This window comes from Myotis daubentonii, chromosome 3, assembly GCF_963259705.1.
Source record: "Myotis daubentonii chromosome 3, mMyoDau2.1, whole genome shotgun sequence".
Taxonomy (NCBI): Eukaryota; Metazoa; Chordata; class Mammalia; order Chiroptera; family Vespertilionidae; genus Myotis; species Myotis daubentonii.
In genome coordinates, this window is record NC_081842.1 from 199,113,495 (window position 1) to 199,141,281 (window position 27,787).

At 48.3% G+C, this 27,787-nt stretch overlaps 2 protein-coding genes across 9 annotated transcripts in view; one reads left to right on the forward strand and one right to left on the reverse strand.

Moving 5' to 3' along the window:
* Nucleotides 1-2,572: 2,572 nt before the first annotated feature.
* SYNC (syncoilin, intermediate filament protein) lies at nt 2,573-25,512 on the forward strand. Of its 4 annotated transcripts, XM_059690338.1 has the most exons (5): nt 11,281-11,457; nt 16,608-17,940; nt 22,383-22,507; nt 22,684-22,760; nt 24,136-25,512. In XM_059690338.1, exons 1-5 carry the CDS (start codon nt 11,405-11,407, stop codon nt 24,144-24,146), a joined length of 1,599 nt encoding a protein of 532 aa, XP_059546321.1. In that variant the 5' UTR covers nt 11,281-11,404; the 3' UTR covers nt 24,147-25,512. The 4 variants fall into 4 exon arrangements, with proteins under 4 accessions (XP_059546322.1, XP_059546320.1, XP_059546321.1 ...); XM_059690339.1 differs by lacking the exons at nt 11,281-11,457; nt 24,136-25,512 and adding an exon at nt 2,573-2,847 and having other exon boundaries at nt 22,684-22,804; XM_059690337.1 differs by lacking the exon at nt 24,136-25,512 and having other exon boundaries at nt 11,279-11,457; nt 22,684-22,804.
* The window catches only part of RBBP4 (RB binding protein 4, chromatin remodeling factor), a 31,081-nt gene continuing 25,612 nt past the window's right edge, over nt 22,319-27,787 (reverse strand). For 2 of the 5 annotated variants that reach the window (XM_059690342.1, XM_059690345.1), the window contains exon 12: nt 25,301-26,275. In XM_059690342.1, coding sequence (XP_059546325.1) covers nt 26,210-26,275 — 66 coding nt within the window. In that variant the 3' untranslated portion in view covers nt 25,301-26,209. Of the gene's footprint in view, nt 22,931-25,300; nt 26,276-27,787 lie in introns of those variants that run through there. The other 3 variants (XR_009452044.1, XM_059690343.1, XM_059690344.1) reach the window with 3 other exon arrangements.

Sequence of the window (27,787 nt, forward strand, 5' to 3'; positions counted from 1 at the left end):
AGGTGTCATGTGATCAAACACATGCCCACCAGGTGACCTGCAGCAGGGCACTGCGGGGCTTTGAGCCTCTGTTTATATTTATCAAGTGAGGGTGTAATAGGGGTGTAGTGTAACTAATGTCAGGCCCACCTTCTCTGGTCATAGAAGGCTGCCAAGAGGAAGGAACTGAGACTCCCTTTGGGTGGGAAGAGGGAAAAATAGGCAAGAGAGAGACTGCCCTTTAAGGTCGGAGGCTGGTGGAGGGGGGATGGCAGGAGGCGAGTCACCAGGGGCACAGGGTTGGGCAGGCTCTGTACCTCCATCAGCCAGGGGTCAGTCGGAGGAGCTGCTCCATGGACGTAGCCTCACAAAGGCTCAGGCCTATTATGAGAGGGCTCTGCTAGCGACACACAGAGTCACCACACACTTGTCCATGCGGTCACACAAAGGCACTTTGGACACACACATTCACATACTCCTTACACTCGGGGACGCTCACATAGTCACACACACACAAAGACACACAGAGACAGTCACAGGCATTATTGCACCCAACCATAGCTACACAAAGGCACACATTCACACACGCGCCTGTATACAACATCCACACAGACACAGGAGCAAACACAAAGACACACACTTGTGCACTCAACAGGAACACCAATAGGAACACAACCATACTCACTCCTGCACACCCGGGACATCTGCAGACACAGAGGCACACACACAAAGACGTGCTCGGACACATTCACACAAGCTTGCACACTTGAGTACTCACTGTCAAAGACACACACTCATTTTGCACACAGTCCTGTATTCTCTGGACATTCAGTTGATCGTTCAGACACACACACACACACACACACACACACACACACACACACACACACACACAGAGCCTCCCTCACCCAGCCCTGCAGGCATCCCCAGCTCTCCAGCCTATTAGGTTCAACTCTTTCTCCCCACCCACTTCCCACCATCCTCTGGGGCCTCTGGGACCTCCCTCTGGAGCTGGGGGAGGGGATGGGGCAGGGCTCGCCCTGCTGATGTGGCAACTCACTCACCTGCAGCCTGGCCTCACCCTCCACTGGGAAAGGCTTAAAGGAGCAGGAATCCCAAGGACTGACCTCGCCAGGTCTCTGCTCTTGTTTCTCAGATGGGGAAAGTGAGGCTCTGAGAGGGGTTAGATGGTGAATGGGACTTGAACCCACAGCTGCAGTGTCAGGAGCAGAGTGTGTGTGTGTGTGTGTGTGTGTGTGTGTGTGTGTGTGTGTGTGTATGTGAGGCTGTGAATGGGGAAGGCTGGGTTTCAGGCTCACCTTCTGCCTGCCCTGGCTGGCTGCCTGTTGAACCTGCTCCTTTTACCGTTCCCAATCTTACTAACAGGCACTCCCACCCTCTGCAATCCTTGTCTCCATAGCCAGTACCATATGGCCTGAGCCAGAAACCTGGGCATGTGAGGTGCGCGTGCGTGCGCGCACACACACACACACACACACACACACACACACACACGACCAGCTACTGCAACCTGTCGAATCTATCTCCCCAGTTTCCTCAAGCCTGGGAGGAGGGCAGCCTGTGCAGTGAGCAGTCCAGCTCTGCTACTTCCCAGCTCTGTGACTTAGGGCAAGTCACTGCTTTTCTCTGAACAAACCTCAGTTGCCTCATCTATAAACGGGGTGATGGTCATGCTTACCTCCCAAGATTGGATTGGTGAGAGAATGAAACAACATATAGAGGCAGAGTGCTGCAGGGCCATTCCCAGGGACTCAGACAGGCTTGGTGAGTGAATCAGAGACATAGGAAGAGGTGCCAGGACTTACTGAGCTGGGCCCCGTCATACCCTCCTGGGGGTCCGCAGGGCCAGCCTCTCGCAGTGTGGTTTGCTATTAGCTTGCTGCTGCTTCAGAAGCCCTGGCAGCCCAGCCCAGCCCTAATCTCTGTACTGTGATGGGAGGGGCCTAGCTGGTGGGCAGGTGGCAGAGGGGGGAAAGGGTCAGGAAGGCACAGCCATGCCTGTGAGAATGACCAGTCTAGTGGAGGAGATCCAGCTCCACTCTGACCCCCAAGTGCCCAGCGTAATCAGACCCATTCTGTCCTCAGGGCCCCAAGACGTTAGTGGGGGAGTTGTGGCTCTGCCCCAAGGGCTCCAAGTCTGATGGGAGACAGCCTAATCCAAGAGCTCCCAAGCTGGTGGGGAAGACACTTCCCTTGGGATCCCCAGTCTGCTGGGACGGTTCATCCTCCTCTATGGCCACCAGGCTGCTAAAGGAGCCACTACACTGGTTCTCAGTGACCCCAAGTCACAAAAGAAGAGAGTGAATATGTTCCTCGGACACACAGGTACCCAGACACAGAGAAACATAGATGAGCAACGATGACTGTGCTTGTGTGTGTGCCTCTTGCACATGAGTGTTTGTGACTCGGTTCGAGTATGTGACTGTGTGTGGCTGTGCCTGTTCCTGTGACTGTGCATGGGCCTCTGAGCCAAGAGCTGTTGCAAACGCTCTGTGAATAAACCCAGCTGGGTTGAATCACTCATTCATCGGACACGTGTTCGCTTTGTTCCAGCCACTGAGCCCTACGAGACCATGGAGCCCTCAGTAGGTGTGGTCCCTGCTCTCAGGGACATCACTGTGTAATGGAGGTGGATGAAGCATGAAGAAGCATGAAGACTGCAGGAACACAGGGGAGGGGGGCTTCCTGGAAGCGGTGATATTTGAGCTGCACCCAAAGTAACAGGCTTTAGAGCTGGGGGGAAGGGTGTTCCAGGGAGAGGGAACAGCATGTGCAAAGGCTGTGACCTGGGGAGAGAGCCCAGGAAAGGTTTGCAGGAGAAGCTGAGTGGATGCAGTATTGGAAGAGGTAAGTAGACAAGAAGAGGGGGCATAGCTTCAGTTTTTGTTTTTTCTTTGTGTGTGTGTGAGTGTGGGGTATGAGTGTGTGTGTGAGTGTGTGGTGTGTGTGTGTGTGTGAGTGTGTGGTGTGAGTGTGTGAGTATGGAGTGTGTGAGTGGAGTGTGTGTGTGTGAGTGTGGAGTGTGTGAGTGTGGTGTCTGTGTGTGTGTGGAGTGTGGTGTGTGGGTGGAGTGTGTGTGTGAGTGTGGTGTATGTGTGTGGAGTATGGGGTTGTGTGTGTGGAGTGTGTGTGTGTGGTGTGTGTGTGTGGTGTGAGTGTGGTGTGTGTGTGAATGTGGTGTATGTGTGTGGAGTGTGTGTGGGGGGTGTGTGTGTGTGGTGTGAGTGTGGTGTGTGTGTGAATGTGGTGTATGTGTGTGGAGTGTGTGTGTGGGGTGTGTGTGTGGGGTGTGTGTGTGTGTGTGTGTGGAGTGTGTGGTGTGTGTGTGGGGTGTGTGTGTGGAGTGTGTGTGGAGTGTGTGTGTGGGGGGTGTGTGTGTGATGTGAGTGTGGTGTGTGTGTGAATGTGGTGTATGTGTGTGGTGTGTGTGGGGTGTGTGTGTGTGTGTGTGTGGAGTGTGTGTGGAGTGTGTGTGATGTGTGTGGGTGTGTGTGTGTGAGTGTGGGGTGTGAGTGTATGTGTGTGTGAATGTGGTGTATGTGTGTGGAGTGTGTGTGTGGGGGTGTGTGTGTGTGGTGTGTGGTGTGTGTGAATGTGGTGTATGTGTGTGGAGTGTGTGTGGTGTGTGTGTGTGTGTGTGTGTGGAGTGTGTGTGGAGTGTGTGTGTGGTGTGTGTGGGGGGGGGTGTGAGTGTATGTGTGTGAATGTGGTGTGTGTGGTGTGTGTGTGTGGTGTGTGTGTGGAGTGTGTGGGGAGTGTGTGTGTGGTGTGTGTGGGGTGTGTGTGTGTGGTGTGAGTGTGGGGTGTGTGTGAATGTGGTGTATGTGTGTGGAGTGTGTGTGTGTGGGTGTCGGTGTGAGTGTGGTGTGTGAGTGTGGGGTGTGAGTGTGTGTGTGTGTGTGAATGTGGTGTGTGTGTGTGGAGTGTGAGTGTGGGGTGTGTGGGGTGTGAGTGTGGGGGGTGTGTGTGTGAATGTGGTGTGTGTGGAGTGTGTGTGGAGTATGTGTGAGTGTGGGGTGTGAGTGTGGGGTGTGAGTGTGGGCTGTGAGTGTGGTGTGTGTGTGTGTGAGTGTGTGTGTGGAGTATGTGTGAGTGTGGGGTGTGCGTGTGTGTGTGTGTGTGGAGTGTGTGTGTGGGGGGTGAGTGTGGGGTGTGAGTGTGGGCTGTGAGTGTGGTGTGTGTTGAGTGGGGTGTGAGTGTGGGGTGTGAGTGTGTGTGTGTGGGGTGTGAGTGTGGGGTGTGAGTGTGTGTGTGAGTAGGGTGTGAGTGTGGGGTGTGAGTGTGTGTGAGTGGGGTGTGAGTGTGGGGTGTGTGTGGGGTGTGAGTGTGGGCTGTGAGTGTGGGGTGTGTGTGGTGTGTGAGTGTGGGCTGTGAGTGTGTGAGTGTGGGGTGTGAGTGTGGGGTGTGAGTGTGGTGTGTGTGTGAGTGTGTGTGTGTGGAGTATGTGTGAGTGTGGGGTGTGCGTGTGTGTGTGTGTGTGGAGTGTGTGTGTGGGGGGTGAGTGTGGGGTGTGAGTGTGGGCTGTGAGTGTGGTGTGTGTGTGTGGAGTATGTGTGAGTGTGGGGTGTGCGTGTGTGTGTGTGTGTGTGGAGTGTGTGTGTGTGGGGTGAGTGTGGGCTGTGAGTGTGGGCTGTGAGTGTGGTGTGTGTTGAGTGGGGTGTGAGTGTGTGTGTGTGGGGTGTGAGTGTGTGTGAGTGGGGTGTGAGTGTGGGGTGTGAGTGTGTGTGAGTGGGGTGTGAGTGTGGGGTGTGTGTGGGGTGTGAGTGTGGGCTGTGAGTGTGGGGTGTGTGTGGTGTGTGAGTGTGGGCTGTGAGTGTGTGTGAGTGGGGTGTGAGTGTGGGCTGTGAGTGTGGGCTGTGAGTGGTGTGTGTGTGTGTGGAGTGTGTGAGTGGGGTGTGAGTGTGGGGTGTGAGTGTGGAGTGTGTGTGTGAGTGGGGTGTCGGTGTGTGTGTGTGAGTGAGTGTGTGGCGGAAATAGCCAGAGGGTGCTCGCCTGAACCTGTACCTGGGGATGGAAGGACAGGGTCCAGAGGAGCCAGAGGGTCTGAAGGTGAAAAGCAAGTGCAGAGGCTGGTGCTGCCGGAGGGCGGAGGGCGGAGGGCGAGGCTGAGAGCTGAGTCCTGCCCTGCTCTGGGCTGTGCTGGGGGAGCCCTGGAGAAGCCGGGGAGCCTGGGGAAGGTCCCCAGTAGAGGCCCCGCTTTCAAGGGAATTGAATGATGGCTCCCTCACGGGGTAGAGGTGAGCATTACATTACACGCCTTTCCCCAAGCTGCCCTCCACGGAGCCCTGAGCTCTTCATTCCTCTCGAGAGCTCTGTTCCTACGTTTCCGCTTCTAAGCCCGGGAAGCAGATTCCGAAAGGCCGAGGCTACGGAGCAGAGCGAGCGGGAGCGGTCTGGACTGGAACCGGGCTGAGACTGAGCTTGGCCCCTTCCCTTGAGTCTCACGGCCTCCCAGCACGCGAATGCGCCTTTTGAATCGGTTGCGGGTGGATCTGGTGCTGTTACTATTATTGCTGTTTATTATTGATTACCAAGGTGATCCGAAAACATCCTGATTCAGCTCCGGCTCCGACCTCCCCGCTTCCCGCACTTAAAGCTCCGGGCCCAGGCGGCCCCGCGTGGCCGCGGTGGGAATAGCAGTCGCCAGGGCGCGGGGTCGGCGTGGTGGCGCCCCCTGGAGGCAGCGCTGGGCACTGCCGCGAGAGCCCGACCGCTGAGCGCGGTGTCCTCTGCAGGCTGGTCCGCACCCGCATAGGTCCCGGGACAAGGGTCCCAGCTGGCGGGTAAGAAAATAGAAAATAAAGAGAATAACACATATGAGGCGACTTTTATATACTGGACAGAAGCGGGGCATTTCCTCCACGTTTTCTCATTTAACACCGACTCAACCTCATTTCCTAGAAATGGAAGCTGAGGTTCACAGAGCTTAAGTAACTGACCCAGAATTGCAGACCTGGATTTGAACCCAACTCTGCCAAAGTCTGCGGCCGAACCCAGAACCCCTCCCACTAAGTCCAAAGAGGAAACGGCCCCTGGACCCTCTGACTAGACTGTAAGCCTCTGGAAGTCAGGCATAAAAATGGTGATGATAAAAATAATAATAATAATTCAGTCACTAGTGGGGGCAGTGTACCGAATTTGAGCGTCACTATTTCCTGCATGTGTGTCTTTGGTCAACTAAGTTACTTCACCTCTCTGAGTCTCAATTTTACCACCAGTAAGTGAGCTTTAAAAAAAAATTTTTTCCCCCATGTGAAGCATCAATCAGTTGCCTCCTGAACGTGTGTCCCTACTGGAGATCAAACATGCAACCTGGGGATGTGCCCTGACCAGGAATCAAACTTGCCACCTTCTGGTGCAGGGGATGTCGCTCCAACCAACCGAGCCACACCAGCCAAGGCAGGGAGTGAGCTTTCTTAAAGTCTTATGTTACAGGGCTATCGATGTTCTGAGGATTCAGTGCAATCACGCAGACGCAGTGCTTAGCTTAGCGCCTGGCATGTAGAAGGGCTCAAGAAAACAGCCAATATGATTTACTCACTCAGACACTATTTACTGAAAACCTGGGACCTAGGGATACAGCGGGAAGAAGTACAGATATTGTTCTTGCTTTGATGATTTCCTAGTTTCTGTGTTCCTAGGATCTAGCACATTGCTGGCTTAATAAATGTTGAAATGAATGCATAAAGAAGCAAATGAAGGAATAAATAGACAGCTGTACTGCAGTAAGAGGGAGAAAAGGGGGTTTTAAAAAATAATAGCCAGAACAAAAATACAAAAAAATTAAGAAAACTACACACACACACACACACACACACACACACACACACACACAGAGCTAATATTTTGGGCGCACTCCCAATGTATCAGTAGTTGACTAAATGCTTTTTGTATCCTCAGTTCATGCTCACAGCAAACCCATAAGGTGAAGTGTTACCCGATTTTACAGAGAAAAACACCATCTCTGAGAGGTAGAGTGACTTCCCTAAGGTCACAAAGTAAGTGCAGGGCAGGCTTTAGGCTTGGGCCTGCTGCCTCCAAAGCTTGGCTTCGAACCCGTGCTCCCTGAAGCAGTGGCTGGAGGGCCCAGCTGGGGCATCTTCCGCCAGCCTCCTGCCACCTCTGGATGGTTGGCTAGAGCTCCTGGCACACAGAAACTCAGCAGAATGGCCTCCACCTGCACCAGTAATAATGGGGGATGTTCTCCTCTCAGTTCACTTCGGCTCGCTCGCGTGCTGAGCCTCACATTTGACTGTTTCATAACACTCCTGTGAAGAGAGTGTTAATTGCCTATTTCACAGGCCGGCAACTGAGGTTCAGGAAGGCCGGGCTCGAAAGGTCATGTGGGGCGGGCTCTGGGGTATGGTGGAAACTGCTGCCCTCTGGTGCCTCGCTACTGCCAAGCTCACCCTCTGCCAGTCATCCCCCCATCCCTCCCCACTCTCCTAGCCCCCTCCCTGACCTGTTCTGGCCAGGGTCACTCTAGGCCAGTGGTTCTCAACCTTCCTAATGCCGCGACCCTTTAATACAGTTCCTCATGTGGTGGTGACCCCCGACCATAAAATTATTTTCGTTGCTACTTCATAACTGTAATTTTGCTACTGTTATAATCGTAATGTAAATATCTGATATGCAGGATGTATTTTCATTGTTACAAATTGAACATAATTAAAGCATAGTGATGAATCACAAAAACAATATGTAATTATATATGTGTTTTCCGATGGTCTTAGGCGACCCCTGTGCAAGGGTCGTTCGACCCCCAAAGGGGTCGCGACCCACACGTTGAGAACCGCTGCTATAGGTCTAAGCCTGAGTAAGGGGAGCTAAGCGGGACCTCTTGGGACCCTGCCTGGAGGGTAGCATGAGGTCACTATTCACCAAGGATGGGATTTTGATCTGTTCACAACTTTCCAGATTCTGGTTTTTGGTGGTGATTTAGAAAAAGGGTCTCCCCCAAATTCTCTGCCAAGGGCTCATTTTCCCTGGGGGTAGTTCTTACCTCAGGGGTCTCGGTAGGAAACGGGAACACTCAAAGTATTTGCCAGAAGAGGGTTTAATAAAGGGACTATTCACAGAGATGGGGCAGGAATGGTGAAGCACTCTGGGGGTCACAACAGTGGAATGGAGTCACTCCCCACAGGCCCGAAGGAGCCAAGGGAGGGGAGGGAGCCTTGTTATTGAACCCGGAGAGAGGTGTATCCATGGGTGCAGGCCAACCAACAGGAACTTGGGGTGGAGGTGCCAAAATCACAGGGGAAGAAGGCATTATAAACATCCTGATCTCACTCTCCTCCTTCCCTCTGATCTCCTGCCGGTGTCTCCTAAGGCCAAACTCCCCCTGAAACCAAAAGGCAAGGGGGCCCAGGTGAGACTGTCTGCAGGAGTCAGCCCCCCCCCCCCCCCCCCCCGCAGACAGCAGGGCTGAGAAGCTTGGAGAGCGGAGGCTAGGCCGAGAGGTGCTAGCCCAGAGCTCTTCTCTTCCTGGACGCTGCTTTGTGCAGGGGCTGAGAGGCAGTGGCTGTGCTTGCTTTTCAAAGCATCTGTGCCTGTCGCAGAGGATCCACTGTCATCTTTTCAGGCCCAGGTTTGTCCCCGAGGCTGTGCCCTCCCTGGTTCCCAGCGCCGATCCCATCACTCAGCTCGGTGATTTGGCATTATTCTCTGCATGGGTTCGTTTCCCCAGGAGACAGTTCCAGCATCCTCTATCCTGCGAGCTCTTTGCAGGCAGGGGGCTGGGCCAAATAAAGCTATTTTCTCTGACACAGGGCCTGGCACAGACCGAGTGCCAATGTCTGCCAAGTGTGCTGAACCCTACAGCCTCACCGCCTCACTCTGCCTTGGTATACACAATCTGGGCACATGCATATGTCTGTTTCCCTGAGTGCACTGGGGCTTCTTGATGGTGAGTGGCCCAGGCCTGGCACATAGCAAGCATCAAAGGTTGCCTGAATTGGCGAAGGTAGGGCCATCCTGCTTTCCTTCAACTTTACTTATTTATTTATTTATTTATAGCCTATTATATGCTAAAGCCCTGTGCTAGGCCCTGGGGACATAGCAGTAAATAAGTCACACAATGTCAGGGGTCTTCCATTCTAGTGGGGGAAGCAGAGAGGGAATTGAAAAGAAGCAATAATATTGCAGGTTGTAATACGTGCTGTGCAGGAAATAAACAAGGTGATGATCCCAGTAAGTGGGTGGACCTTCATGTGGGGGGAGGGGACATATCAGGAAAGGCCTTTCTGAGGAGATGACATGCAAGCTGAGACCTGAGGAAGAGTAGAAATTGGGATGTGAAGAGCTGGAAAGGGTGTTCTAGGTAGAGGGAACAGCAAGAACAAAGGCCTGGAGGTGGAGGAGTTTCTGGGACCCTGGGGAGTCCGTGTTTTAGCCTAAAGGAGGGCTTGAGTGGGGAGGTTAGGAGGGGTTAAGGAGTTCCATCTTGGGGACTGCTCAGGGCCAGCTCTGGGCTAGGGGTTTAGAGGGGAAGGGATGACCTTTTTAATGCCACCTTGCTGCCTGTTGCCTAGCACCCACAGCAAACAGTGCTGCTGGCAGGCCTTACCCTCACTCCCTGGGCTCCCCTCTGACTGGCAGCAGCTGTCAAATGACCAGCAGCTGAGGCTTTGCCAACCTCCTCCCCTGGAATATTTCAGGGGTAAGTCAGAAAATGACCAGCTGCCTCCAAAACCCAGCTTTTCTTGTGCATCATACCTTACAAGGGTGTGTTTGGCTGCCCTGGGTGTTACTCTCCCACCCCCTTGCATTAGACAGAGAGATATAAATATACAGCCACAGGCGGCACACTCAGATATGTGACTTAATGAACACAGACGCAGGCCTCCCTCACCCACAGCAGACACTCCTCACATGCACACTCCTCACACCCATCCACACTCACCCGCCTCGGCCCCCAGGCACTCAGGCACTATACACAGGACTATACACATGCCCCACAATCACACACAGGCCTGTACACATGCCCCACAATCACACACAGGACTGTACACATGCCCCACAATCACACACAGGCCTGTACACATGCCCCACAATCACACACAGGCCTATACACATGCCCCACAATCACACACAGGCCTATACACATGCCCCACAATCACACACAGGCCTATACACAGGCCCCACAATCACACACAGGCCTGTACACATGCCCCACAATCACACACAGGACTATACACATGCCCCACAAACAGTCACAACAGTTGGCTGCATACATAGATACTCCACGACACATAATCACTTCCCCTGGGGTTATACAATCACACGCAGACATGTACCCCACAGTCATCACAATCACTCATGGGCACACAATCCCACAATCTCCTGCTCTGCACACCACACACACACACAACCAGGTGGTGTTCATACAGCCAGCAGCGGGGGCACACTGATACAACAAACCCTTCACACACGTCCAACACATTCACACCATCCCCCGCACCCCCTCTACACCCCATTCCAGGCCTCAGTGCACAGCATTCTTCTGCGATTAAGTCAAAGACCTCCCCACACAGGGGGCTCAGTGGAAAAAAGGCGTCAGAATGCCCGAGGCCCAGGCCTGGGAAGGGACGGGCAGCTTCTCTCTGGGGGAGGAAGAGTGTAGTGTTGGAAGTTTGCCCCTGATACTGGTGGGCTAAGGGCTTGGGTGGGGTCATGCCTTGGAATGGACAGTAGCGGTGGGGGGGGGGGAATGGGGGGACAGGAGGGGTGGCATGTGACAGGTGGAGCAAGCCGAGAGACCCCAGGAAACCTCGCAGCGCCGGTGGGGGGGGGGGTGCTGAAAGCTGTGTTCAATATGGACCTCAGCCTTATAGGCTGACAGCCCGCCTACACAGCCCGTCCCTAACCCAGCCACAGGCTCCCAGGCGCCCCACGGCCCCCACACTCATGCGCTGTGGCTCCTTAGCCTTCCTCTAGCTCCGCAGGGCAGCGAGGTGCCCAACTGTGGCCGACATTCCCAAATGAGCGGGGGTGTGGGGTCCCTCTAGTCCTCCACCCCAAACCCTGCCCGTCTCCCCCACCGGCCAGGCCGGGACAGGGCTCTTCTGGGGCTGCAGAGCCACCTCGTCTCCTGATTGCCCGCAACGGGGACCTGGGAGGGGAAGGGTGGAGAGAAAGAAGGTTCCGGAGGATCCCCAGGCTGGCTGGTCTCGTGGACCCAGATAGCCACCCCCAGCCCCACCGCAGGCTGGTCCCCGGAGGGGCGGCCTCTCCCACCCTCTGGGGGCGCGGCCGGCTCCCGCCTCCCGCGGGCAGGAGTCGGGCCAAGTGGGCGCGCCCTCCGGCGGATCCGGTGTCGGCTGCAGCTGTCAGTGCGGCGGGCGCGGAGCCGGCGGCCGGCGGGGCCGCCTATTAATAACGCGCTGCCCGGCCGGGTCGCGCAGCCATGGCCAGCTCGGAGCCCCGGCGCAGCGGCGACGGCGCCGCCCAGGCCGCGAGGTAGGACCGTCCAGGGCCCGCGGGGCGCCCCCGTGGGGAGGGGAGGCTGGACGGATTCCCTTCCCCCACCGACCAGCACCTTCTGCCGGGCGGGGGTAGGGGACCGGCGGGGTGCGGCACGGCGCGGCGCGGGGCGGAGCCACCAGCGAAGGGAGATGGGGGGGTCCCCGCTCAGGGTCCTGGCACCTCCGTTCGTCAGCGGCTTTTTATAAGGCCCCCTCCCCTTCCTCGGGCCATTGAGAATTAACCCTTTCAACCGCCAACTGCCATTTGGCCCACAGCGGCCAAAGAGTTACTTGTTTCTTTCAGTCCTCACCCCAGATACAACTGGAGGAGGAGGCCTCCTGCCTTCGCTGAGGAAGACTCTGGGTGCAAGGTTGGGCATCTGCCAGCTTGGAGTTAAGTCTGTTCAGGCAGCTTGTCCCCAGCTGTCTGGGGCCTGAAAAGGGGGTGCAGGGTCTACCTTCGCAGACGAGCAGGGGGGCCCTGGAGCTGAGGCCCTCCTGCATCCATCCACAGTCAGCTGGTTAGGGGGCAGGGACCTGTGGCCGAGGAACCCGGGTCAGACTGTCGCCCTGGGCTTCCCAATGTACCAAGAGGTGGAGGTGCAAATACACACCCCCGACACCCCTCACTGTCACACACAGCGCAAAGCTGAACAGTCTTACACATACGCTCACCACCACTGCCATGCACACATACAGGTACACAGACACACACCAACTCACATACACACATACGGGTACACAGTCAGACACACACCAACTCACATACACACATACAGATACACAGTCACCAACTCACATACACACATACAGGTACACAGACACACACCAACTCACATACACACATACAGGTACACAGTCAGACACAGACCAACTCACATACACACATACAGATACACAGTCACCAACTCACATACACACATACAGGTACACAGACACACACCAACTCACATACACACATACAGGTACACAGTCAGACACAGACCAACTCATACACACATACAGATACACAGTCACCAACTCACATACACACATACAGGTACACAGACACACACCAACTCACATACACACATACAGGTACACAGTCAGACACACACCAATTCACATACACACATACAGATACACAGTCACCAACTCACATACACACATACAGGTACACGGAGTCAGACACACACACCAACTCACATACACACATACAGATACATGGAGTCAGACACACACACCAACTCACACACACACATACAGGTACACAGTCAGACACACACCAACTCATACACACATAGATACACAGAGTCAGACACACACACCAACTCACACACACACATACAGGTACACAGTCAGACACACACCAACTCCTGCCTGCACAGTATCACAAACACAGCCACAGCCCTAATGGACAGAGCTGGGTGCTGCTGGAGTCCGCTGGGGACAGGGACAGAGTGGCAGAGGCAGGCTGTTTGGGGCCAAAGAAGCCTCAGGTCAGCGGCCCCAGCTGAACTGGCTCCCCTGCCCCTGGGCCTCCCATAATCTACTTTCCCGCGTCCTTACAGAGAGGCAGCCGTGTGAGGGCAGCCTCTAGCCGAGGCCTGGCACTGTGGGCGGGTGACTAAGACAACATGGTGTATGTTAACAGCACCACCTGGAAAGTCAGGAGGCCTGGGTTCTACTTCCAGATTCGCTACTCGACCTTGGGCAAGCTCCCTCCTTGGACCTCAGTCGGTTTCTGCCTTCCTTCCTTCCACAGAGCCCCACCCTGGGATACAGAGAGAGTGAGAACTTACTTGTCCTTAGAAAATGGAGTATCACAGGAGACAGACACAGGCACTTCTTATAGCACAGAGCACTGAGTGCAAAGATGCGCTGCATACAACGTGCCTTAAGAATGCCAGGCACTTTAGGGTGGTCTGGGAAACACTTCACCGAGATGGACTTTAGCAGGGCTTGAATGATGAGGAGAAATTTGTTAGGCAAATATATACAAATACACTTTGAATGCTGTGGGCCAAGCTCTAGAGTACCTGCCCTCATTGTTTTACCTCTTTTAGACCTCATGCTTATTCTAAGAGCTGAGTGGTCAAAAGGAGCTCTGAATAAAACACAAAGATAAATAAAAAATAAAAACAGCCTAACTGATTTGGCTCAGTGGATAGAGCGTCGGCCTGCAGACTCAAGGGTCCCAGGTTCGATTCCAGTCAAGGGCATGTACCTTGGTTGCAGGCACATCCCCAGTAGGGGGTGTGCAGGAGGCAGCTGATTGATGTTTCTCTCTCATCGATGTTTCTAACTCTCTATCCCTCTCCCTTCCTCTCTGTAAAAAAAAAATTAATAAAATATATTTTAAAAAAATAAAATAAAATACAAAAAACCTCTTTAAAAACAAACAAACAAAAACCAGCTCTGGCTTTGGAGTGGAACCTTGAGTGAATTCTTTACTCTGTTTATGCTTTGGTTTCCTCATCTGTAACATGGGGCTAATAGATGAGCATCCTGTAAAGGAGTGTTCATGTAAAATGTGTGGAATCCTGCCATGAACACAGTTACGTCCTTCCAGGGTGGAGGACTCCGCAGGAGGGTGGTCTCGGGTCCGCCTGCTAGCTGGAGGATCAGGGTGGGTTCTGGCTGGCTGAGCAGGTGCATCCTTCCTGGGCACTGGGAGCTCTACCTTTCCAGAACTGTTCTCTGGTCGGGTGGTGTACAGAGAGCAGTATTTCCTCAGCTGGATCCTTTAGACCAGGGGTCCTCAAACTACGGCCCACGGGCCACATGCAAATACAAATATTGTATTTGTTCCTGTTTTGTTTTTTTACTTCAAAATAAGATATGTGCAGTGGTGCATAGGAATTTGTTCATAGTTGTTTTTTTTAAAAACTATAGTCTGGCCCTCCAACGGTCTGAGGGACAGTGAACTGGCCCTGTTTAAAAAGTTTGAGGACCCCTGCTTTAGACATTGTGGGCCTGGGGTAGAAGGTATAAAAAGGTAATGCATGGCCCTGGCTGGTTTGGCTCACTGGATAGAGCGTCAGCCTGGGGACTGAAGGATCCCAGGTTCGATTCCAGTCAAGGGCATGTGCCTTGGTTGCGGGCACATCCCCAGTGGGGTGTGTGCAGGAGGCAGCTGATCGATGCTTCTCTCTCATCGATGTTTCTAACTCTCTATCCCTCTCCCTTCCTCTGTAAAAAATCAATAAATATATATTTGTTTAAAAAAGGTAACGCATGTTCCAGATGGTCAAGCATTGGGTGGGCTCCTGGGGAGTGAGATGAGGCTGAAAAGGTATGTTGGGGCTACATCTTTAAGGGCCTTGAATCTCTGCTAAGCAGTTGGTTATCTATGGGTGACGTAGGGCGACATGGTTTGCTTTATGTTGTAGCAAATTGTAGAGCATAGACTAGGATGAGAAGGCCTGTTGGAAGGCTGGCACAGATTCGCAGGTGAGAGATGATGACTTGGACTAGGGCCCTGGCAGTGGATGGAGAGGGGGATGGGGACTGCAGACTTTGGGAGACAGAAGGGTTAGTTCTCGGTAAGTTGGCTGTATAGGGGAGGGAAGAGATGTTTAAAGATTTCTTGTCTCATCAAGCTGGTGATATGTTTCACTGAGCTGGAGAATACAGGTGCAGCAAGCTCCAGGAGAATAGTAATTTAGGGCAGTTGAGTTTGAGGTGCAAAGTAACATCTGGTAAAGATATCTAAGAAGCACTTTCTCTCTGGTAAAGTGATGTGAATGGACTAGGTGACTGTCGAGGTTGTCTTGGAACTTTATGTGTTGGTGTGGGTGCTGAGTTGCAGGAGGCCAGTGATGTCTGGGGCCTGATGAAACCATACTTTTGTAGTTTCCAGAGGGCCAACATGAGAAAACGAAGGAAACCCTGGGGTTCCCGGGGTGTTAGCGAGGACAGAGGACAGGATGATTTAGAGTCAAAATAACCTTTATTGGGAACTTGGAATAAGATATAGAGCTTAAAACCTGGACACAAGTAGGCCTTTTCAAAACAGAGCAATCAAAATCTTTCATAGATGGAACTTTTTACTTTTACTTATACTTTATGTCTAAAAAAATGTTTCTTGAAAGCAATAGTCAAATTTAGTTTGTTTTATAACTGGTATACATTAAATATCAGTTTTTTTTGAGTAAAGTACTTAATCGCTTTAACCTCAGTTTCCTGATCTGTAAAATGGGGATAAATGTAACTACCTACCTCATAGAATTGTTATGAGGATTAAATGAGTTGACATACATAAAGCATTTAAAACAGGGCCTGGCACACATAAGACCTCTATAATAATTATTATTTCCATGGTATTTTATATTTTCAAGGAATTGCTTAGAGATCCAAGGTAGGTGAGATGCATTTGAAACAGGAAAGACAAAGCCACTTGAGGGCCAGAGGAACAGGGGAGCATTCGTTGACGGGAACTGATCTAGCTAGCAGGCAATGGGCAGCTGGGTTATCGGGCTCATTTGTTAGAATCACAGACTCTAAGAGACTTTACAGGCTAGAAGGATGATTGGCATTTTACAGGAACAGAGATGTGGTTTTACTTGCTGTGAAGAAGTCTTAAGAATTTTAGTCAAACTCAGCATTTGTCAAGAACATGATGGGCCAGCCCTATATGCTAAGAGGGAATCTTGGCTGCATCAATAGTGTCCGGAGATTGACTGCTTAGAGCACACCTGGGTGTTGCTCCAATACCCAACCCCAAGGGACAGTGACAATTTGGAGCCTGGTCGGAAAGAAGTGACCCAAATGAGGAAGGCCCTGGAAAACTTGGCACACATGGAATTGAAAGACACGTTAGTTCTTGTTAAGCGTTCAGTGAACTTACATGGGAAAGGAGTTAGACTTCTCTGATTCAAGAAAGAAGAATCAAGTCCAGGTATAAAAGGTTTATGATAGCGAAACAAATAGTGGTTAGTTTCCTGGCCTTAAAGGTATGTAGCTGACTAGACTTTGACATCACGGCTATGTTGTCAGGGGATCTAAGCAATGGGCTGTGAGGGGATAAGTCAGTGGAGGGAAGGGAGCAGACAAGTGCTGAGATGTGAGAAGCTGATATGATTTAGGTCTATGGCCTAATGGCTCCAGCCATGAACCATCCTGGGATTGTGGCTGCCCTCTCACTTGAAGTCATTTCTTTTGCAGGGAAACAAGAGCACAGGCCACTTCTTTTCAAGAGGAGGGACACTCTGAATGCCTGGATGATACTTTTCCTTTGGAGGGGATCTTGAATATAGAGGACATGCTCTTCCTGGGGGACACAGGTGACTTTGATGACATCCTGTATCTGGAAGAGACTGGGCAGCCTGAGGAGACGCTGTATATAGAGGATAACAGGCAGCCAAATGAGGCCGTGTGTGTGGAGGAGCCTGTGAAGCCAGAGGACACACTGTGTGTGGAGGAGCCTGTGAAGCCGGAGGACACACTGTGTGTGGAGGAGCCTGTGAAGCCGGAGGGCACACTGTGCGTGGAGGAGCCTGTGAAGCCGGAGGACACACTGTGCGTGGAGGAGCCTGTGAAGCCGGAGGGCACACTGTGTGTGGAGGAGCCTGTGAAGCCGGAGGGCACACTGTGTGTGGAGGAGCCTGTGAAGCCAGAGGACACACTGTGTGTGGAGGAACCTGTGAAGCTGGAGGAGACAAGCCCAGAGCAGATGGCTCATGGGGGAGAGACGGTCACAAAAGAAGAGAAGCCTAACCCTGAGAACCTTGGAGCCGGGTCTAGTCCCAGCACAGAGGAGAGCCTGAGCATAGAGGACCTAGAACTGCTCGAGGGGCGTTTCCAGGAATGCGTCCAAGCTGTGGCCCAGCTGGAAGAGGAGCGGGATCAGCTCATCCATGAGCTTGTGTTGCTCCGGGAACCAGCTCTCCAGGAGGTGCAACAAGTCCATCAGGACATCCTGGATGCCTACAAACTGCATGCTCAAGCAGAGCTGGAGAGGGATGGGCTCAGGGAGGAGATCCACCTGGTCAAGCAGAAGCTGTTCAAGGTGACCAAGGAGTGTGTGGCCTACCAATACCAGCTGGAGTGCCGCCAGCAGGAAGTGGCCCAGTTTGCCGATTTCCGGGAAGTGCTGACCGCACGGGCAGCCCAGCTCTCAGAGGAACTGGCCCAGCTCCGGGATGCCTATCAGAAGCAGAAGGAGCAGTTACGGCAGCAAATAGAAGCACCTCCAAGCCAGAGGGAAGGACACTTCCTGCAGGAGAGCCGGCAGCTCTCTGCCCAGTTTGAGAACCTCGTGGCAGAGAGCCGCCAGGGCCTGGAGGAGGAGTATGAGCCTCAGCTGGTGCGGCTCCTAGAGAGGAAAGAAGCCGCTGCCAAAGCCCTGCAGAGAACCCAGGCAGAGATCCAGCAGATGAAGGAGGCTCTGCGGCCCCTGCAAGCCGAGGCCCAGCAGCTCCGTCTGCTGAACAGGAACCTGGAGAGCCAGATCACACTTGTGAGGCAAAAACGCGACGAGGAAGTGCAGCAGTACCGGGTAGGCCCAGTGGGCAGAAAGGAATTCGGTCTCTTAGCTTGGGGAAGGGGAAGGGAAGGGGTCAAATATCTTTTGGGCTGAAGGACACACACTGTCATATGTAGGAACGACTTCTTTTGAGGTCTGTGGTAGAGGCTGAAATTGACTTGCACTCTTAATTTAAACCCTTTTATACCAATTATCTCATTTGATCTTCTCATTAATCCCCCAAATCCTTTATTTTTTAAATCCTTACCTGATATTTTTTTTCTTTACAAATATTTTTTTATTGATTTCAGAGAGGAAGGGAGAGGGAGAGAGAGAAACGTCAATGATGAGAGGGAATCATTGATCGGCTGCCTCCTGCACGCCCCACACTGGGGATCCAGCCTGCAACCAAGGCACGTGCCCTGATCAGAACCGAACTGTGACCTCCTGGTTCGTAGGTCTATGCTCAACCACTGAGCCATGCCAGTCAGACCCAAAGGTATTTTTCCCATTGATTTTTAGAAAGTGGAAGGTAGGAGGTGGGGGTGGGGGGAGCGGAGAAACATCGATGCAAGTGACACATCAACTGGTTGCCTCCCGCAGGCACCCCAACTGGGGCTGGGGATTGAACTGCAACCAAGGTATGTGCCCTTCACCAGGAATTAAACCTGTCACCCTTCAGTCCGAGGCTCTAACTACTAAGAAAAACTGGCCAGAGCCATTATTATTAATATTATTTTTAGAGGAAACAGGCTCAGTGAGCCAGAGTAATTTTTTGTAAGATGTTTTGTTTTTAGAGAGGAAGGGAGAAGGATAGAAACATCAATGAGAGACCATCATCGATTGGCTGCCTCCTGCATGCCCCCCACTTGGGATCAAGCCTACAACCCCAGGCATGTGCCCTGACTGGGAATCAAACTGTGACCTCCTGGTTCATGGGTCGACGTTCAATCACTGAGCCACTCCAACCAGGGAAAAACCCTCTTGATGAGTGTCTTTCATAGCTTTACCATAATTAAAGGAATCAAGGTCTGAAGGAGCTAATTCTTTCTGAATGGCTTCTTAAATTGTTCATCAAAGGTCGCTTATGGCACCTGATTACTTTTCAAAGGTACACTTTACTCTTACAATTGTAAATGCTGCCTCTTTCAAATATTCAACAGATATTATCTACTTACTATGTGCCAGGGGTGAACTATGTGCTGACAAAAGAAATGAGAAATGGGGAGGGGGAAGAGTTTCTGCTCTCCAACAGTTTACAGTCTAAGAAGGATACCAGATAAAATGAACATATTTCATAAAATCTAAGACACTTGATTTTAAGATGCACTCTGATCTGTTAAAATGTCAAAGCCTTAGAATCAATGAAATACAAGACTTCAATGTGATAAACACTGTAATAGTTATAGGAATAAGGCATGTACTGTTGAAGCATGTATAATTACCCCTGCCTAGAAATTTTGAGGATCAGTTAATAGACGGCACATAGTTGAAGTTCTTTACATGTAGTAATTCATTTAATTCTTACCTAAGATAGGTATGAACTACTGTCATCATTTGAAAAATGAGAAAACAGATGAGAAAGAAGTCATTTGTCCAAGGTTATGCATCTAGGACGTGATGCATATAATAACCCTGAGCAATCTAGCTCAAGCCCATAGTCAACCGCAATGTGTTTGTATAAATGAATTTATGGGGTAGACAAGGGAAAGGCTTTCCAAGCAGAGGGAACAGCCTACACAAAAGCAAGAAAACACAAACAGACATACTATAGTAAGTGAGGGTGGCTGGATCATAAGGAATGTGAGCAGAGTGATGAGGCTGGAGAGGTAGATGGGGATCAGAATGTAAAGGGCTTTGTGTAATCTTTGATAAGCAGTTTTCAAAAAGAAGTTTTCTCCAAAGCCAGGTCCTTTCCACAAAATAGAATTTTAGATGAAATGCCAATATATAAAACAGGCAAAAGTGGAGCTACTAGTGGCAAGGACACTTCATTTTGGCTTCTTCCTGGGTTTCATGGGACAGTTTGAAGATAACTAAAGAGCCATAAGAATATGAGTTTGTGCAAGTTTGTCTTAATGGAAACAAACTTACACAAGTCCTGGCTCTACCACTTTCTAACTGGGGGAAACTTTGGACAATTACTTAATCCATATGGCTCTGCTCCCTCACATGTAATATAGCTCATAGGGCTTTTGCAAGGAATGAACCAGTTAATGTTTCTAAAGCACGTGCAATGGTGCCTGGCCCATAGTTGTACTCATAAAAGTGGCAGTATGGTGGGTGGATTGAAAAAGCCAGGAAGACAACTTAGACTTTATGAGAGAGATGATGAGAGATATGTAGGATAAAATGGTAGGACTTGGTGACTGGCTACAGTGGGTGGGGTGAGAAATTTGCTGAGAACATTAACTGGAAATTGGTAGGTTGCTAATGCTGAAACATGGAATATATTTACTATCTGCAAGTTTCCCATCAACAGCCATTATGTGTACTCCCAAGAACCTACAATCTGGGAGTTACACATGAATTTAAAAGATAAATAGCAATACAACAGCAGATGCTGTCTATTGTGTCAGAAGTAAAGGCATAGAGATCTGAGTTGGTCAGGCTTGAGCAGCACTGTCCAACACAATCTCATGCAAGACACAGATGCCATTTAAAATTTCTAGTGACACTTAAAAAAATAGGTGAAATATTTTATGTAACCCAGCATATAAAAACATAATTTCTTCATGTAGCCAAGTCTTAGAAATCTTACACTTATAGACATCTCAATTTGGACGAGCCATATTTCAAGTACTCAGCCCCATGTGGCTAGTGACTTCCATACCGGAGAGTGCAAGATACAGGAAAATGTTCATATTGAAAGAGGAATGGAGATTCTAGTTAGAGGCAGGGGTAAAACTGGAGGACGTCTAGATTAAAGGAAGTGGGAAGCCTTTGAAAGATTGAGATAGAGCAGTTTTTAGAAAGTTAATCTATTGGCGCTACGTCAGATTAAGACGAGATTGTCCTTAATGCCAGTCATTGTAGCAATATATCTTTCACCGAGTTTCTTCCTGTCAGAGCACTGATGGTACAGACTGCCTTCTCAAGCATGTACTTTTGTGCCTTGTCAAAATAACAGGTTTACTAGTGGAATTTGGGAAATCGGGGCAGAGGTATGCAAATACTTCCCTTCAGATGACGAGAGTAAGGCCCCATTTCTGTGTGGTGTCAAAGCATGACTAAGCACTAAAAAAGGCCTTTTGATAATGTTTATGTAAATTGAGTCAGCCAGAATATCAACCATTGCAGATTGATGTGCCACAGGTATTATAAAGGATGACTCAGAGAACAAATTATTTAGATACTTCTAATAACATGTACCCAAACTGGATTCCTATCTTTTTTCTTTTTAAAATATATTTTTATTGATTTCAGAGGGAGATAGAAACATCAATGATGAGAATCAATTGGCTGCCTCCTGCACGCCCCCTACTGGGGATTGAGCCTGCAACACAGGCCATGTGCCCTTGATCCGAATCGAACCTGGGACCCTTCAGTCCACAGCTCTATCCACTGAGCCAAACCAGCTAGGGCTGGATTCCTATCTTACTATTCTTCAAAATTTGAGAAGTCACTGCCCTTTTATAATGCCTTCAAACTTTAATGCTTTCCCAACTCCCTCACACTTCCTAAGGATCCATGCCAGCTAGGAACAAACACCAGACTGATTTGCAGACACCTTCCTTACCTCATTCCTCAGGCATTAAACCTCAGCAGAGACAATTTACAGAATGCATCCTGCCTGTTGGCAGAATGGGAAAGTTATCTGAAAGCTCCAGAGGGCCCACAGGGCATAGCATCTTTTTTCGTTTTTAAAGAAATTCTATTATTCTTTTTAAAAATATGTATTTTTATTGGTTTAAGATAGGGAAAGAAACATCACTGATGACAGAGAATCATTAATTGGCTGCCTCCTGCACATCCCCTACTGGGAATTGAGCCCACAACCTGGGCATGTGCCCTTCACTGGAATCGAACTTGGGACCCTTCAGTCCCAGCCCGACGCTCTATCCACTGAGTCAAACCTGCTAGGGCTAGCATCTTTTTCCAACTTAACATTTTTTAACAAATTCAGTCTTAATGGAAACAAACTTGCTCATAGAGTAAGCAAGAGGTGTATAAAATTCTCAGCTCACCAAGAAGAGGGCCAAAATCCTCCCCAACACTTCTTAACATTGTGAAACTAAAAGTCCCTCTGAGTACTGCCGTTGCAGGATTACATTAAGCAAGCTGTGTTGAAGGACAAGACTCCTTTCTTCACCATCTTCAAATGGAGTATCACTTTGTCAAAACAAATCTGTTTCAAACTTAATACTTCTATGAAGATCAAACAATATACAAGAAAGTGCTTTGTGAACTATAATGGACAATGTAAGATTTTTATTGTTTGGCTCATCAGGTATGTTCTTGGCCCTCTTATGCAGGAACAGCTGGAGAAAATGGAAGAACAACAGACACAATTAAGAAATGGAGTGCAACTCCAGGAACAGAAGAACAAAGAGATGGAGCAGCTAAGGATCAGCCTTACTGAAGAGCTTTCAACTTATAAGTCAGTTTTTGCTGCTTACCCAAATCTCAACTAACACTGGCTGACGAGATGGATGGTGGGGAGGGCAGATGTTGCTCAAGGGAAATTTCACTCAACAGTGGGAGACAAATGAAAACTGGGCATTTTTTTATTTCATCCATGAACAGATGGAAAATGGCTCTCTCTCTTTTTTTAAGGGCTATGCTACCCAAGAGCCCGGAACAGGCTAATACTCCCACTTCTCAGGCAGGTGGAATCGAGACACAGTCTCAAGGTGATCCTTGTGGGTACAAGAGTGGAGTTTGCATTTTACTTTAACAATACTAATACCTTAAAAGAACTTAAGTGTGTGTCTAATGACAAATCATGTAGGGATAACACATACCTCCAAATTGCCTGGTTCAAGCATTCAGGGTTCATTTGGAATGCTTGTTTCTGATAGGACTAAAAAATATGCCCTAATTATTACCAGGAATTCTGTAACAGGATAAAATATCTAAGCTCTGCATTCTCCCACCTTACCCCACTATTCATAAGTAGTTTCCTTAGAATAGCAGAAGGCAGTTATGCTACCTAAATCCAAACTATGACAAAGAGGCCAAGGCAGCAAAATTTATTTGTATAGAAAAGCTGAAGAGGGTGTTGTTTATAAGCAGAGGAAGAGGATTATTGCTTAGTATGTGAAACAAGCGACACACCTATCCATTAATTTCTCTATATAACAGTATGTTCTCACTTTTCACATTTTAGATTCTCTTGGGTAAAGAGACTAAGAATAAAAAAGGTCTGTCAAGTATATACTAGTTAGATGCCCATAAATTTTATTCTCAATTTCCTAGTTCATCTTACAGCTTGGATACAAACTCACAAATGACTACTGTAACTAATGCTTTTCCTAACTCACTAGGATTTTCTTTTACTGTGTTTTTTCCAGGCATAACAGACTGCGCTTATTGTTTGGGAGATTACTAGAACCATGTAATTGAGGAAAATGATCTGCTAAACACCTTTGTGTGGATCAGATTAAAAGTACAATAGGGAAAAAGCAATGATTAATTCAAAGAAACAAAACTACAGAATTTCAGGCACTGTAATACCTATGTAAATTTAACCTGGACAGAGAAAAATTTTAGCTAGCCCCTCCCATCACCATCACACATTCAGTACTTTGCAAATAAGAATCACCCAAATATTTCATAGGGGAAAGTCAACCCTGATCATATGTGAGTCACAGTCTAGCAATCTCTGCCCCCAACAAAACCTACAATAAATTTCCTAAGTTCAGTCATAAACTTTATACTGCACTAGAGACCTGGTGCACAAAATTCGTGCACTGAGGGGGAGGGGGAGGGAGGGGGTCTCTCTGCCTGGCCTGCACCCTCTCACAGTCTGGGAGCCGGCAGTTGGACAACCTTAGCACTGCCGTGGAGGTGGGAGAGGCTCCTGCCACCGCCACAGTGCTAGGGTGATCACACTGACCACCAGGGGGCAGCTCCTGCGTGGAGTGTCTGCCCCCTGGTGGTCAGTGCGCATCATAGTGATCGGTCATTCCACAGTTCGGTCGATTTACACGTTAGCCTTTTATTATATAGGATTCTTTAAAGTCGCAGAAATAACAAATTTATTCTTTTTTTCTTTCAATCTTACAGGAGCTGTTTAGAAATGTATGGCCAAATCTGTAACCCAGAAACAACCAAAAAAGCTTCTTAACAAAGGATCACTAAATACCCTTTTCCAAACACAGAAGACAGTGCCAGGGACTTGGCAAGCAATTCACCCTGGGGAAGATACAAATACTGGCTGACCTGTTTAAAAAGATTCTAGGCTGGCTGGAGGCAGAACACACCGGTCAGCTCTTAGCTGGATTCTATTTCACAGGCTACTGGTAATGATTTCAATGCACGAAGGAACAGCAAAAAAAAAAAAAAAAAAAAAAAGCCTCTTGTCCCTCCTGTCCACCAGCAGCAAAGGATGAATATATGCACCCCTGCAGCCTTGTGCAGAACGAAACTTGCCTTGTTGTTGACCTAAACCAAAAACATTTTTTTTTTGGAGCACAGGTGGGGTCAAAAGGCAGCCAATTTTCATTATATGGGTTTATAATTTGAATTCTTTTGTGCCATGAGTGTTGGACTTTTAATGAATCCTTTTACAAAGTTTACTTTTTATGCTGACACATAGTTTACTCTTGTGTCAAGATAATTTTCACTATACTCTAAAAGAACTTAGTTCCAGAAAAAAAGGAACTAAATTTGAATCTAAAGGTTAAGGATATTCAGGTTTCCCTAAAGATCATGCCTCATGAAAATGATTTTTGGTGAGTAATCTACTCAGTTAAACTGAGTGATTGCAAAGAACCAGGCATTTTATCTGGTTATGGTACGTGGCTTTCAGCCTTTATTTCTCACTTCTAAGAACAGGTCCCAGTGAAAAACATACTGGGGAGATTCAACCTCTATATGAGAAAAGGTTCAAACACCTTTTCCAAATTTAAATTTTGCCTTAAAATCTTTCTGCCACACTGCCTTTGACATGCTTGAAAGTCCATGTAGTTCTCTATGAATAGACTTAAAAAAGATGTTATTTTATCGAAGACTAATCTGTACACCTATGATTCAATGTTTTATGTCTTTCACTTTCCCTGTGAAGGAGTAAAACTGTTTTCTATAGCTCTGGGTCTATTATAATTAATTCTGCTCTTGGTAGTCAAAGACCACAGAAAATAACTGTCATCTGAAGAATTCTTCTAGAAGCCAGAGACTGGTGTTTGATAGATATTATATTATATACTAAATAAAGCCCATCAGCATTGGGTTATGTAGAAAAGCAATTTATTTCATTATAAGCACTTACACAGTTAGTCATAGAGAGTAACAGGCCTGTTAGTGAAACAGGTCACCCAAAACAGAGATGGTATCAAACTAGTGGTCAAGGACTAACTCCTAAAAAAAAAAAGCAACTCTTATCCAGGATTAATTTAATTTTAAAAACAAATACAAGCTATAGATTCACTCTTCTCAACTTAACTGGACAGCCTACCTGTGGTATAACTGTCAGGTAAAAACATACATCTTTACAACTTGGTGGTCCCAAGTTTTTTAAAAAAAACCATTTCACAGAAAGGAAAGAAATAATATGAAATCAGCTCAAGAAATACACTAACAAGCAAAAATATATGGAAAACAGGAACACATACTTTTGACTTAAGAAACGGAGAGGAGACTAGTCTACGTAGGAAATGTGCATCCTGGAAAGTCAGGTGTGAAGATTTTAAAGTAGGGATTTATGACTCAAATCTCCCCTAATTCCTGAATAAAAACATCTTGCAGTACTTACACTTCATGGCTCACACACCTACCTCTCTTGGCTCTATTCCTTATTTACTTCTAGCCTTTATTTAAATGAGCCTGAAAAATGTGGGGATATGGCATACAGAGAAAAATAAAATAACCACACACAATATTCCCCTTTCAGTGGCTACTTTAGATCTTTGATACTAGAAAATTCCTGAAAAAAATTTAAATATTAAGTCTGTGGCTTTGCTGAATCAAGCCCCTCAGTTAATATTTAGAAAACACCCTTGGATTGGGTTAATAACATTGTTGATGGTACCTATTATAGAGGGATAGCTGAACAAAATCTGTGTCTCAGAACCAGTGTTAAATCACTATCAGGGTTGAGAGGGAAAGGGCAGGCAGTCTAAAATTACAAGTGCAGATGAATCTAGGACCCCTGTCCTTCTGGATCCACACTTCCTTCAGGGTCTTCATCATTATAAATATTCTCTGCCTGTCCAAAAAACAAGAAAAAGAGAAAAGGGTATTTAGTAAACATGAACGCAAGTTCTTAAAGTTAAGGTTTCAAAAATAGATTAGGTCAGGTGAAAGGTTATGGGTCATATAGTCTCTGTTGCAACTATTCAACTCTGCAGTTCCTGGATGACAGCAGCTACACAATCTGCAGATGAATGGGTATGTCTGTGTTCCAATAAAAGCAGACAGCTGGCCCACAGGCCAACCCCCTGGATTAGGACATTCCCACAAAACTTAAGTACGGTTACTGAATGTCTTGATAATCAACCCTCTTGAGTACTTCAGTCAGACATCATTCATCATAGTAAAAAGCCCTGGCTTGTGTGGCCCAATAGGTTGAGTATAATCCTGTGCACTGAGAAGTGCACCAGAAATTGATTCTGGGTCGACCCTCGGTTGCAGGCTCAATCCCCAGTAGGCAATGGACATTTTTCTCTTTCCCTCTCCCTCTCTCTCTAAAATCACTAAAAATAAATACAAAAATAAAGTAAAAACACAAATGTTCACAGACTAATGAATAAATAAAATGATATATCTCTACAATAAAATATTATTTGACAATAAAAAAACCCAGTCATGACCTAGCCGGTTTGGCTCAGTGGATAGAGCGTCGGCCTGTGGACTGAAAGGTCCCAGGTTTGATTCCAGTCAAGGGCGCATGCCCAGGTTGTGGGCTTGATCCCTGTTGGGGGTGTGTGCAGGAGGCAGCTGATCAATGATTCTCTCATCACTGATGTTTCTCTCTCTCTCTCTCCCTCTCCCTTCCCAATTAAAACAAACAAACAAACAAACACATACAAAAAAACCAGTCACATATTGTGATTTTATTTATATTAAATATAAATAAATCAGAATAGGCAAATCCATAGAGAAAGTAGATTGGTGGTTGCCTAGGGCTGGGTGGACTAGAGGAAAATGGGGAGTGATGGCTAATGGATATGGGTGGTTATGGGGCTTCTTTTTGGCATAACTGGGGTACTGGTTGCATGATTCTGTGAATATACAAAAATCACTGAATTATGTAAAAAAAAAAGAAGAAAAAAGAAAGAAACCCCATCCCACCATCACCGTATGTTCCAAATCTTAATTTATAATTTTTTAAAATAAAAAAATGCTCTTGCGTATAAAAAACTCTACTTCTAGTTCTTGATGAAACATCTGTCTACAAAGGCATAATGTTAATTACAGACACCACTTTCATTTAGACAAAATTTATTGTTCTTAGTTTAGCACCTACTATGCATAAATCACCAGGCTAGGTGCTACAAAGTATGGGATACACTTGTTTTTGAAGAGCTTGTGATCTGACCGCAGGGAAATGCATACAATTGTGTGTTTTCTGACAATGAATGTATAATGCCTTTTCCCCTGACATCAATTCTCTAATGCCAACTGGGCACCCAACATGTCACTTCAATCCTGACATTTACTAATTAGAGGTAGTGCTAGACTTCACAGGTTTGAGGGATGTGACTGAGGGCTCAGTGCC